The 12,208-nt window shown below is 43.0% G+C and overlaps 1 protein-coding gene across 1 annotated transcript; it reads left to right on the top strand.

The window, feature by feature from the left end:
• Positions 1-544: 544 nt before the first annotated feature.
• Positions 545-11,733, top strand: LOC130113241 (retinol dehydrogenase 8-like). Its single transcript, XM_056280804.1, has 6 exons — positions 545-651; positions 8,006-8,167; positions 10,175-10,354; positions 10,758-10,851; positions 11,053-11,236; positions 11,473-11,733. Exons 1-6 carry the CDS (start codon positions 546-548, stop codon positions 11,698-11,700), a joined length of 954 nt encoding a protein of 317 aa, XP_056136779.1. The 5' UTR covers position 545; the 3' UTR covers positions 11,701-11,733.
• Positions 11,734-12,208: the final 475 nt, after the last annotated feature.

The raw sequence follows: 12,208 nt of genomic DNA, 5'->3' as shown, positions 1-12,208 counted from the left end.
CTGGAGACGCGCGCGAGTATGGGGTGCCGTCTGTAAACTTGAATAGGAACATAACACACATTCGCATTTGTTTTTTCTTCTTCTTTTTATTCCACTGCAATTTATCGCTTTTCTTTTTATCGACTAAAATTTTGATCCGCCGGAAGTGCGCTTCCAAACTTTTACGCTAATTCTGGGGTTTTACTTGACATTTGCCGCTTCTGTCAAGCTGTTATTTATTCAGAACGACAACAGTCACATAAAAAAAAACACTCGTGTGATAATCTCATGGAAAGTGTGGTTGAGCTACTGGTTGGGGAGGGGACTGCTGTTATTAGATAATGCTGCATCGCCTCCATGTGACACTCTCACTCTCCGTCTGCAACCCCCCCCCCGCGCGTGTGCGTGTGTGTGTGTGTGTGTGTGTGTGTGTGTGTGTGTGTTATCCGCTTACAGTTTCTCTCAACCTAAAGCCCGTCTTATCTTGCGCTGTTGTCTGCGGGAAGTCACTTCCCTGACCCAAACGCCAGAGAACAAGAAGCCCCGGAGAGCGGACCAGCGGAACCATGGTGAGCCCCGGACAGAGAGTGGTGCTGATCACCGGCTGCTCCTCAGGTATCGGTCTGAGGATGGCCGTGATGCTGGCCAAAGACGAGCAGAAGCGGTATCATGGTGGGTGCGCTGTGTGTGTGTGTGTGTGTGTGTGTGTGTGTGTGTGTGTGTGTGTGTGTGTGTGTGTGTGTGTGTGTGTGTGTGTGTGTGTGTGTGTGTGTTTGTTTGTTTGTTTATTTGTGTGTGTTTGTTCACGCGCAGACAGACAGACAAGTTAGATAGATAGATAGATAGATAGATAGATAGATAGATAGATAGATAGATAGATAGATAGATAGATAGATAGATAGATAGATAGGGGTTGGGGGTCTGGTGGGTCGTAAAACCAGCCCCCCCCCAAAAAAACAACTTTCTATAGAGTCCATAGTCACTAGACCATGTGATGTTTTCAAGACTTGAATATTATTTGGTGATCCGTGCACAGAAATTTAGTATAAAGAATAGTGTATTCAAGCCATAGTAAAGGCCGGCGTGCATGAGGTATACTGCGCTCGGAATGAAAAGGTGCACACTTTATGGGGAAAAGACTCATTCGTTTAGTAGGCCGACAGCCCTGGACAGAGAGGGAGAAAGAGAGAGATTTTGTTTTTCAAAAGCACATTTATTTAGTTTACATCCCAGTCCAACAGCTGATATTCAAATTTATTCATCTTAATGCAATCCAGCTCGTAAAAGAAAAACAGTTTCAGAAAGTCTCATTGAGTAGTTCAAACAAAGTATTTATAACAACAAACAGGTGCTCAAATCGTCCACACTGTAAAACGATGAACAATTGTTTCTGTTGCCCTGCAGAAAGGAAAAATATGGTGTGGGGGTGGGGGGGGTACTTTGATTTTAAAAGGTACATTTATTCAGATTGCATTACTGTCCAACAGCTAATATTCAAACAAAATCATCTCTTCATAATCCAGCTCATAAAAAAAAAAGTTTCAGGACAAAAAGACCACTGAGCAGTCTAAACAAGTATTTGTAACAACAAACAGTATTTCAAACTTAAAAAGCCCAACATAGCAGACACAAATTCGCCTCAGGGAGGTTGGCAGCAACACAACATCCTGTCCTTAGACCCTCACATCGGATGAGGAGCAACTCCCAGAAAAAACGAAAACCCTTTAACAGGGAGAAAAAAATAGGAAGAAACCTCTCCCAAGTCGGACAACGTGCAGTGGATGTTGTGTTTTCACAATTTACATGACAAATAAATAAAATAAAACAAAGCCAGTAATACAGGCAGGACTTTCCCTTGTTACACAGATTAGAAAAAAAAAAGCAAACCAGATCTTCAACTCCCACTAAGCACAATACTACCCCAAGTTCTGGAAGAAAGGGTCCTTTCTGTGTGGATGCTCTGCTCCCCTGTCATAGTCCCTCATCATCTTCAGCGCTTCTTCAGACAGTTTTTTGATTTGTAGCTTTAAAAAGTCTCTTGTGCTGCATGTAGACCTCATGTTGAGTAGCTGAGCTACCGCCTCGGTGTTGTCAAGTCCCGATCCTGCTGCAGCCACCATGCGCTGTTGGGTGATGTTCGTGGTGGCAAGAGGAAGTAAGCAGTATGAGGAAGCTCGCCCAGTGCAACACACTCATCAACCAAACTTGTCTTAAACATCAGCAAGGAGTTGCCATTTTACTTTCTGTACAAGTTTTTACAGTCTAAAGATTTCCTGCTCAGTAAATGTGTTTATCTCCAAATCTCTTGTGTTTTTCATAAAACATTTAACTGAGTCAACAAAAAGCTGCAAGTCTGGAAAGTAATTTTCCACCTTGACCACCCTCAAACCCTTGGTGACCTGTAAAAACGTCCTGATTTCCAGGTAAGCGTAGTTCCCTTCTGTGTCTACCTGAGTACGAGGAGTGGAAACTAACTCGCGGTCACTTTCTTCGGTGTTCTCCTCAGATAATGCGGAGGATGGCTTTTTACCTTTCGAAACCATCTTTGCTTTTAAAATTTCGGGTCTACCCTCTGTGGGCTCCCCCTTAATAGACTTTTTTGATTTTATTTCATCAGCCAACAGCATCTCTTCCTCTTCCTCAAGTACAAACTCTGCCCCTCTAATAGAGTGGCAGAGTCTGCACTTGTATTTGTGTCTTCCATCCACAATTCATATCTCGTCCAGACAATTTGCCATATTCCCTGTTCTCACTCTTTTCATTTTCTTTTTTATTCTGTTCAACCTCCCCTACCTGCTCATCCTGGCCTTCAACTTCTATCTGCTCAAATTCTGTTTCCTTCTCGCTGTGATCACTTTCTTAACCTGCTCAACCTGCACACCTCCCTCCCTCTCCTGCCTGCTCAGTCTGTCCGTTTTCCTTAAGTTCTCCAGCCTCGGTCTCTTTCTGTTTCACCACCTGGTCTATTTCTCATGCCCCTCGCTCCCCGGCCTCCTGTCTGCCCTGTGCCGACTCGGCAGCGCCGTCTCCAGTCGGAGATGCGCCGCTCATGGCGGCATCGGGGGACGATGGTGGCTCTTGAGGATCAAACCTACCCTCACTCCTTTCGGGACAAGACCTTATTAAATGCTCCTCTGACCCACAGCCAAAACATTTCATCATACCGGATGTAACAAAAACAATGTAGTTAAACTCGTCAATCCTGAATTTAAGCTTCAGATCCAAATCCTCTGCATTATTTTTCAGAATCATAAAACTTTGTCCCCTATGGGACACAACATGTTTCATTCAAGTGAGGAGACTGGCAACCCAAAGAGACCATTTTTATTGGGGACACTAGCTGTCCCTATCTTGCAAGCTCCTTTGCCAAAGCTGCATTTCTCATGAAGGGGGGAGCATTAGAAACTGTGATTCTCTTGGCAGGATTAACCTGCGGCAGAACGGGAGTAAACGTGTCCTTAATCACCACACCACTTTCCACTTAACCCTATCACCAGAAAACCCCAACTAAAAGACAACAAAACAAAAAAAAGCACATGAAAAGGACAAGACAGATAGAAAAACAAGCTCGTTTTAGAAACTCGCTCACACCGAAGCAACACACCACTACTCCGTACTCACTCGCCCTTCTATTCTCATATCAACGTAACACATAATGCCATTAGCTGTACAGAGATCACTAACCTCATTAAGACATTTCTTCGAACACCATTCCAACCAAACTCAGATAATGTAAACATGGCAGTTAAACAAATTAATGAAATATTTAATAAATCAGCTATCAAAGCTAGCCTGAAAAAAAAAGTCAACAATAAGTGGAATCGGAGACCTCAAAAAGAAAAATGGTTCGATGAAGAGTGCAGAAATGTAAGAAAGACATGTACGACACTCCTGCTCAGATTCATCTGATGATGAAGCCACAGATGAAGATCCAATGGCTGATCACCTGTCTGGCGGGCCATCAGATGACAGAAGGGAGGATCCACAGCATGAAATGCTTGTTGACGGAGGCATAAACTCCTCAGATGAAAGTGCAGGTGAAGATGTAATGGGTGATTATCAGGGGTCTCATTTATAAAACAGTGTAGGATCCTTACTAAGTGTACATGTGTACATAAACCGAAAATGGCGTGCGCCAAAAAAAAAAAATCGGACACCGCTTCACACATGGTCAAAGAATCGTGAACATTTTGGTGATGCAACGCAACTTAAAAGCTACTATCAGTCTAAATCTTAAGTTTATCAATTAGATGACCTAGGTGATCATGTAGATTGTAGAAGACTGTTCTTTCATTCTGCGTGTGCTGCGCGCGTGTGTGTACATGTCTCTCTTTGTGAGAGGGGACGCAGTAAAAGTGATTAGGAGATCAGGTATGCTGATACTGATCTTGCAGTGGTTAAGATACTTGAACTATTCAACCTGAGCCAGACAAGGTTAAATCAGAGGTATTTCTAGTCATAGACTATTACTTTATTCACCTATTTGGGGGGAATGCCTAATGCAAATGTAATACCCTCTCAGAGCATAACCAAGACCTAGGGTTGTACAAATAAACAACTTAACTCTTAAGCCCATGAGTCTAAAACCTTCCAGCATTATAAACAAACCGCCAGTGGAGCCTATGAAAAAGCAGATTCTGTTTTTTATATGTATTTTCAAAATTCTATAGCTCCCCAAGGCAGAGAAACACCTCGCTCCAGTTGCCCCCCTCATCCCCCCAAAGGCAGGTCAGGGCACAAGGTCAACATCTGAACAGCAACCTTTTTCCTGTTGCTGTTGCTTGAACCTGGACTTTACAACTGAAGGAAGGTGCCCCAACTCACTCCACCATCCTGCAGCCCTGATTAGCTAATAGTCTACTTCCACTAGAGAAGTGAGTTCACCCAATTTCTTTGTTGAAAAAAGTCAGGCCCAAAACACTAAAGCAGTAACTGGAATATGTCTGAATTATGCAGTTATGATCATGACAATACAGTTACATTTTTCATTCTGGCATGTAAATCAATGTCTTTGGGTGAATTCCACTCAGTTTCAATGGATGTTTGTGAGCATGGTAGGCTCTCTTCAATTATTCGAAACAGAGTGAGAAAGAGTTAGATTTCTGATTTATTGACCTGGTATATTCCCCCTGGACCATTAAGATCCACAGATGGAGCCCTGCTGGTAATTCCCAGGTCTCGGTTGGTTAAAAAGGGTGATTGGGCTTTTGGTGTTAAAGCCCCCACACTATGGAACGCTCTCCCTGTCGAACTAAGACAAACCAAGTCTCTAGCTTCTTTTAAATCTCATCTTAACACTGTTTTTATTAAAGCTTTTACAAATGTTTATTTGTTTTTATCTATATTGTTTTTATTTTTACTCTTGTTTGGTCTTTCTCTTATTTTTGCCTTGTCTGGTTTTATTTCTTTGCAAAACACTTTGTAACACTGTTTTGGAAAAGCGCTACTTATACAAAGTTATTATTACTGTCTAAAGAGGCCTCTGCTGGGTGACAGCCTGGTCAGCAGGTTGGGTGGGGTCAACTAATCCTGGAGGGGTCAGATGAGCACTGTAGCACTAAGTTAATGCTAACATAAGCTGATTATTGGAACAGGGCAGCTTAAAATAACATTGTTTCTATTTTAAGGCCACTTCAAGTTACTATCTTTAGTGTGCTAGTTATCTATAGCATTAGTTATCCCACGGCATCTGTTGTTATTTCAGCAGCTCACTCCAAAAGGGAATCTAGAAAAACGGTTCCCAAAAGGGGAGTCAAGACAGAGACATGGGTCAATTGCCAATTTATATGTTTATTAGTGAATTTTCCCCTTGCCTCCCCTCCCCAGTTGTCCCCAACCTCTTACCTTTTACTTTCCACTACCACAGCCCAGAACAAAGACAAACATATAATAATAATCACTCAGGAAGAAAATTCCAAACTAAAAGCCACACAAACACACATGCACATGCAGACCCGACACAAAATAGTACATCACTTCTATCAAAAACCAACATGCTAGTATGTCTTGATGCATGCTCAATAATTCAGGTAAGAAAATCAAAGAAGGTTGAATCAGTACATCTGGATACGACGTTTATTGACAGAATCTGTCAATAAACGTTGTATCCAGATGAACTGATTCAACCTTCTTTGACAGCATTCTAGTATATTTTTGTATTTTTATTCTTATCTTTATGGATATTGTGTGCATCTATACAGTGTGACTAATGAATATAATTGCAAGGAGAGAGGGTCAAACCCATACATCCACAAATACAGCAACCCCCCCCCCCAAACACACACACACATACACCTGGTATCTGCTCAGCACTACCACTGTGTTACACAGGGTACAGATTTGTATAGCTTGAGTGCCCTGCTGAAGGCTTATTGACAGCAATGGAGCATTATGCAGAGGCTATTTACACCTGGCATTAACATGCGTCTTGGGTGATCCGATTACAAGGAGACAGCTCTAAGTACAGGTGTGAATGCACCCTATGCGTCTTGAGATCCGATCGCTCAGGCCACATTCGGAGGTGGCCTGGGACGCATTTGTCCACATTGCATTTGAAGTGTAAACACACATGTGTCCTGGGCCACATTGAAGGACCGCCTAATCAACTGACATCCTAGGCAGTCACCAAAGCCTCCTCTGGGTTTAGTTTAGTTTTTTTTTTCACTTCGTCTATAATTTCTGACACATATCAGACCCACAACTGTGGAAGAGCCCCCACCCGCTTGCACATTCAATTTCTACTTCAGGTTCAAGTTCATTTATCCATCGTAACGCAGATCCCGACCCTCTCAAACCCGCTGGAATAATTAAATTATCTGAGCCTGGACTGACATGATCAGGTCAAGCCTGGCAGGGTTCAGGTTGACAATTACAAACTCAGACATTTTCATTTCACATGTAAATGTTCAGACATTTACATTTTCCCACATAACGAGTTTTAAGAATGAGTTTCAACGTATGCTGTGTATTTTGAGCACAGAATCAGAATCATTTTTATTTGACCATGTATGTTTACACATACACGGAATTTGATCCTGGTTTAGTGGCTGTCAATGTACTTACATCGAATAAAAGTACAACAAACCTCAGGAATATATACAAGGAATGAATACATACAAGTGAAACAGGAGGGCAATAGTGCAATGGTGCAGAGAGCAAAGATGCTGGAATAAATACGTTAGCAGGTTACTTACATACATGAGGTAGGTGGACATGACAAAATATGCATGAATACATACAATATATGGTATATCATGTTTAGATTTGCTATGGCAGTGTTAAGTGTTCATCAGAGTGACGGCCTGTAGAAAGAAACTGTTCTTGTGTGTGGTGGTTTTGGGGTACAGTGCGCTGTAGCGCCTACCAGAGGGGAGGAGTTAGAACACGTTGTGACCAGGGTTTGATGGGTCTGCAGTGATTTTACCTGCCCGTATCCTGACTCTGGAGATGTAACCCTAACCCTAACCCCCAAGTATAGCGTGATATGTGTGTGTGTGTGTGTGTGTGTGTTGGTGTGGGTGTGGGTGTGTGTGTGTACCACATATATGGTAAAAAATAAGGAAACAAAAGTTCTAGTTATTTCACACTGTTGTTTATATTTTTTTCAATCCAATACTTCTTTTTCAATTCAGATGTACGCATGCTTTTAATTTTGAACTTGGCGGGGTTTAGAGCTTGTTGTGGTCATCCAAATATTTCCAAACTTTCAAATGACTCGCACAGCTCGAGTTGGGATTAAAAGTTAACACTTGGCTTTTCTTGCCTCAGTTTGGCAATGATGAAAACATAAGGACAGCACCATTTGGTTTGGCATAACAAGTTTTTTTTCCTGCCCTCGCTCTCAGGCCGTGACAGCTTGCCTTCACAACTAAGGAAGAGTAACCGGTGTTGTCAAATCAAAGCCCGACAAAAATCAAAATAAATGACAGAATACATAGAACTGTAAAGGTTTCTTTCGCTCAGCTTCTTTCTTTTTTTTTACCCTATTCTATACATCACTCACACCTCCTCTCCAACCCATCTGCAGTCATAGCAACCATGCGAGATCTGAAACGTAAGGACAAGCTGGTGGAGGCTGCAGGGGATGCATACGGGAAGACTCTGTCTCTGGCCGTACTGGATGTCTGCAATGATGAGTCTGTCAAACAGTGTATCGATGGCATCAAAGATCGACACGTGGATGTTCTCAGTAAGTAGCTGCAAGCATTTCTTGACATCACTCCCAATTGTCAGTACGCATGCTCAATAATCCAGGTAAGGAAATCACAGAAAGTTGAATCAGTTCATCTGGACACAACATTTATTGAGAGAGAAACGTTTCATCACTCATCTAAGGGACCTCTTCAGTCTCAACTGACTGCAAGTATCCCCATCATTATAAACAATACAGTTGCATATTGGCCAAAACCAACGATCAGTTTCATATGCAAATAGGCATGACCATTAACTAGAGATTCAATGGCCATGATTTGGGAATGTTTGCAATCACAGCATTGTAAGATGCCAACAGGTGTACTCTTAGCCCCCACCCCCACCCCCTCGGTTCATGGATGGTCGTTCCCTCTTCACATAGATGGCCTCTTTGACTTCCTGTTCAAACCAGCATTCCCTCCTATCAAGGATGTAAACATCCTCATCCTTGAAAGAGTGGCCGCTGGCCTGTAGATGGGTGTACACTGCAGAGTCCTGACCTGACACATTAGCTCTTCTGTGTTGTGCCATTCTTTTGGCCAGCATCAGTTTAGTTTCCCCAATGTACAAGTCACAGCAATCCTCCCAGCACTTAACAGCATACATTATATTGCTCTGTTTGTGCTGGGGGACCCGATCCTTGGGGTGCACCGATTTCTGGTGCAGAGTATTTTAGGGTTTGAAAACGATTGAGATGTGGTGTTTGGAAAATAAGCTTCTCAACTTTTCCAACACTCCCGCCAATATGGAATCACCACTGGTTTATGCTTAAGCAGCTGTTGTCTTTCGCCTCTCTTCAGTCGGCTGGTGCACTGTTTGGGTGTCTTCCTGGCTTTGACAAATGCCCCGTTAGGATAACCACACTTAACCAGGGCCTGTTTAACGTGGGGTTTCTTCCCTTCCCCGGCCACTGTGTCATTGGGGACATTGTCAGCTCGGTGGTACAGCGTCCCAATGGCTCCTAGTTTGTGCTCCAGTGGATGATGTCAGTCATAAACCAACAGTATGTGTTGGTTTATGGTAAACATCAACAATCAAATGTCCCCCATCACCAATTGAAATTTCACAGTCTAAGGCTAACCTGTCATTTTTTACATCATCCCTGGTGAACTTGATGTGATTGTCCATACAGTTAATGTGTTTGGTGAAATGTGGTACGTCCTGAGATTTAATTTTAACCCAGGTGTCATCCACAAACCTGAACCAATGGCTAGGTGGTGTCTCTGGATAGGACATCAGAGCCCTCTTTATAAGTGTGACTGGGGAACCCACAGCACACCCATGTTTCTGTCTATAGTACTGCCCTCTGTATGTGAAGTACGTGGACTGAAGACACAGCTTCAGGAGCAGAAGCACCTGGTCAATATTAAGGATGGTCCTGTTGCTAAGGGCGGGGCCGTCCTGTTATTTCATACGGACTACCTCCACTGCTTCATCAACGTGAAGAGAGACCATAAGCGACCATTGTTTCATCCCCCTCCATAATGGTGTCCCTCACCTTATCCACAAAATCCATCGTGTCCTGAATGTGATGTTCATTACTGCCTACCAATGGGTTAAGAATAGAGGCAAGAAACTTGGAGATGTTATAGGTCACTGAGTTAATCATACAAACAATAGGCTGTAATGGGACATTCTGTTTATGTATCTTAGGTAAACAATACAAACTAGGTGTAGCTTCCCCAGGGTATAATCTGTGGTGCAGAATTCTGTCAATAGCATTACATTACATTACATTACAGTCATTTAGCCGACGCTGTTATCCAAAGCGACTTACAATAAGTGCATTTAAAGTAGGAAATCAGGAGAACTACTAGTCATTGTCCTGTCCTGCACTAGCATTGTCCTGTTCTAACAGCTTCAGACAATCTATCACCTTTTTCTTGTAACCACTGCCTGCATCTTGTTTCAGTCCAGATGAACTGATTCAACTTTCTGTGGCTTCCTTTCTCCCTTGCCATGTTTCCTACTGACTTCCCAATTGGCATTCTCACCTCCTAACCAGTCAACAACGCCGGTATTGGCCTGGTGGGTCCATTGGAGAGTATTCCGATGGAAGAGATGAAGAAAGTGTTTGAGACCAATTTCTTTGGGGTGATCCGCATGATCAAGGAGGTCATGCCTGATATGAAGAAGAGGAGAGGAGGACACATCATAGTAGTCAGCAGTGTCATGGGACTGCAAGGTGAGTTGGTCAGAGGGATGAAGGGAGAGAGGAGGGTAAGAGTAAGATTTGGACATTTTACTGGCAGATGGACTTGACGGATGGATGGATGGATGGATGGATGGATGGATGGATGGATGGATGAGTATGTGGACCTGTTCAGTGGATAGTTGGGTGGGTGACTGATAAGTGGACAAATGGTTGGAGGGACCTCGTGGGTGACAGGCTGGATACATGGCAGGATAAATATATGATACTACTGGGTATTTGGGTGGATGGGTAGATTGCAGGAGAATAGAGTGAAAATGTAAACAAAGATAGATAAGCGGCAGCATTGAGGCACTCTAGTGTTGGAGAAAGACGAATATGCTACACTTGAAAAAATTCTCTGAGTTGAATACTGAAAGCTGGCATGCTGATCTAGGTGTGGTGTTCAATGACGTGTACGCGGCCTCTAAGTTTGCCATGGAAGGCTTCTGTGAGAGTCTTGCTGTGCAGCTTCTGAAGTTTAATGTCACGTGAGTACCACTGCATCTATCTTTAGCATGGCTATTTGTGGCATTTCTTAGATAAGAAAAAACTAACAGGTAAGAATAAGAGGTCTTCATTCATTTTTGCTTGCTTTTTAGTTTTTAGGTAGTTATCATCAGTTTGCTCACAATTCCTCCCACCTGTTCTTCTTCCCATCTGGCCATTCTCCTGTGTTTCTTCCCTGTCAGTTTGTCTTTGATAGAGCCTGGTCCAGTGCACACAGAGTTTGAGGCTAAGATGATCCAGGATGTGAGACAGAAGGAGTTTCCTGGAGCCGACCCTGACACTGTGCATTACTTCAAGAACGTCTACCTTCCTTCCTCCGTTGACATCTTCGAAACACTGGGACAAACTCCCGATGACATTGCCAGGGTAAATCTGCAATCTGCCTGTGTCTAAGCTTGCTCGTGTGTTGTCTTTCTGTTTGTATGATCAAGTCAGAGAATGTATCTGCCCAGTTGTCTGATTACTGTGATTTTAGCTGGAAATCTACCTGTTATACTTGTCCTCTAATTTCATAATGGGATTAAATCAGCGCATCTGCTTTTCTCCTCATATTCAATCTCAATGATCAGTGATCTCTGTTGTCTGTTTCTCCCTCTATATAGTGCACCAAGAAAGTGATTGAGGACAGCCGCCCACGTTTCCGTAATCTGACCAACCCCTTGTATACCCCCATTGTAGCACTGAAGTATGCTGATGAAACTGGAGGGCTGTCTGTGCATGCCTTCTATCACATGCTGTTCAACTTGGGCCCTCTCATGCACATCAGCATGACCGCCATGAAGTACCTCACCTGTAGCTGTCTACGGAGCAGGACCATCTCACCCAACTAGACAAACATGCACATAAGTATGTGCGGATTTACAAATATGTAAACAATACTGGAAGTCACAGAAAATTGAATCAGTTCATCTGGGCACAAAGTTTATTGAGAGAAACGTTTCATCACTCATCTAAGTGACCTCTTCAGTCTCAACTGACTGCAGGTATCCCCAGAGGATTTGGGAATGTTTGCAATCACAGCGTTGTAAGATGGCGAAAGATGTACTCTTAGCCCCCCAGTTCAGGGATGGTCGTTCCCTTTTCATTCCCCAGTCCTCTGTTAATAGTACACATTGCCATCGTTAACTCTAGTTAATGGTCACGGTAATTTCCATATGAAAACCAATCATTGTTTTTGATCGTTATGCCACTGTATTGTTTATACGAGTGGGGATACCTGCAGTCAGTTTGAGACTGAAGAGGTCACTTAGATGAGTGATGAAACGTTCATCTCAATAAACGTTGTGTCAAGATGAACGGATTCAACTTTCTGTGATTGCCTTACTTGGATTATTGAGC

Source organism: Lampris incognitus, chromosome 5, assembly GCF_029633865.1.
Source record: "Lampris incognitus isolate fLamInc1 chromosome 5, fLamInc1.hap2, whole genome shotgun sequence".
NCBI lineage: Eukaryota > Metazoa > Chordata > Actinopteri > Lampriformes > Lampridae > Lampris > Lampris incognitus.
The sequence above is the reverse complement of the archived record's forward strand: the minus strand, read 5'-3'. Positions and strand labels throughout refer to the sequence as shown.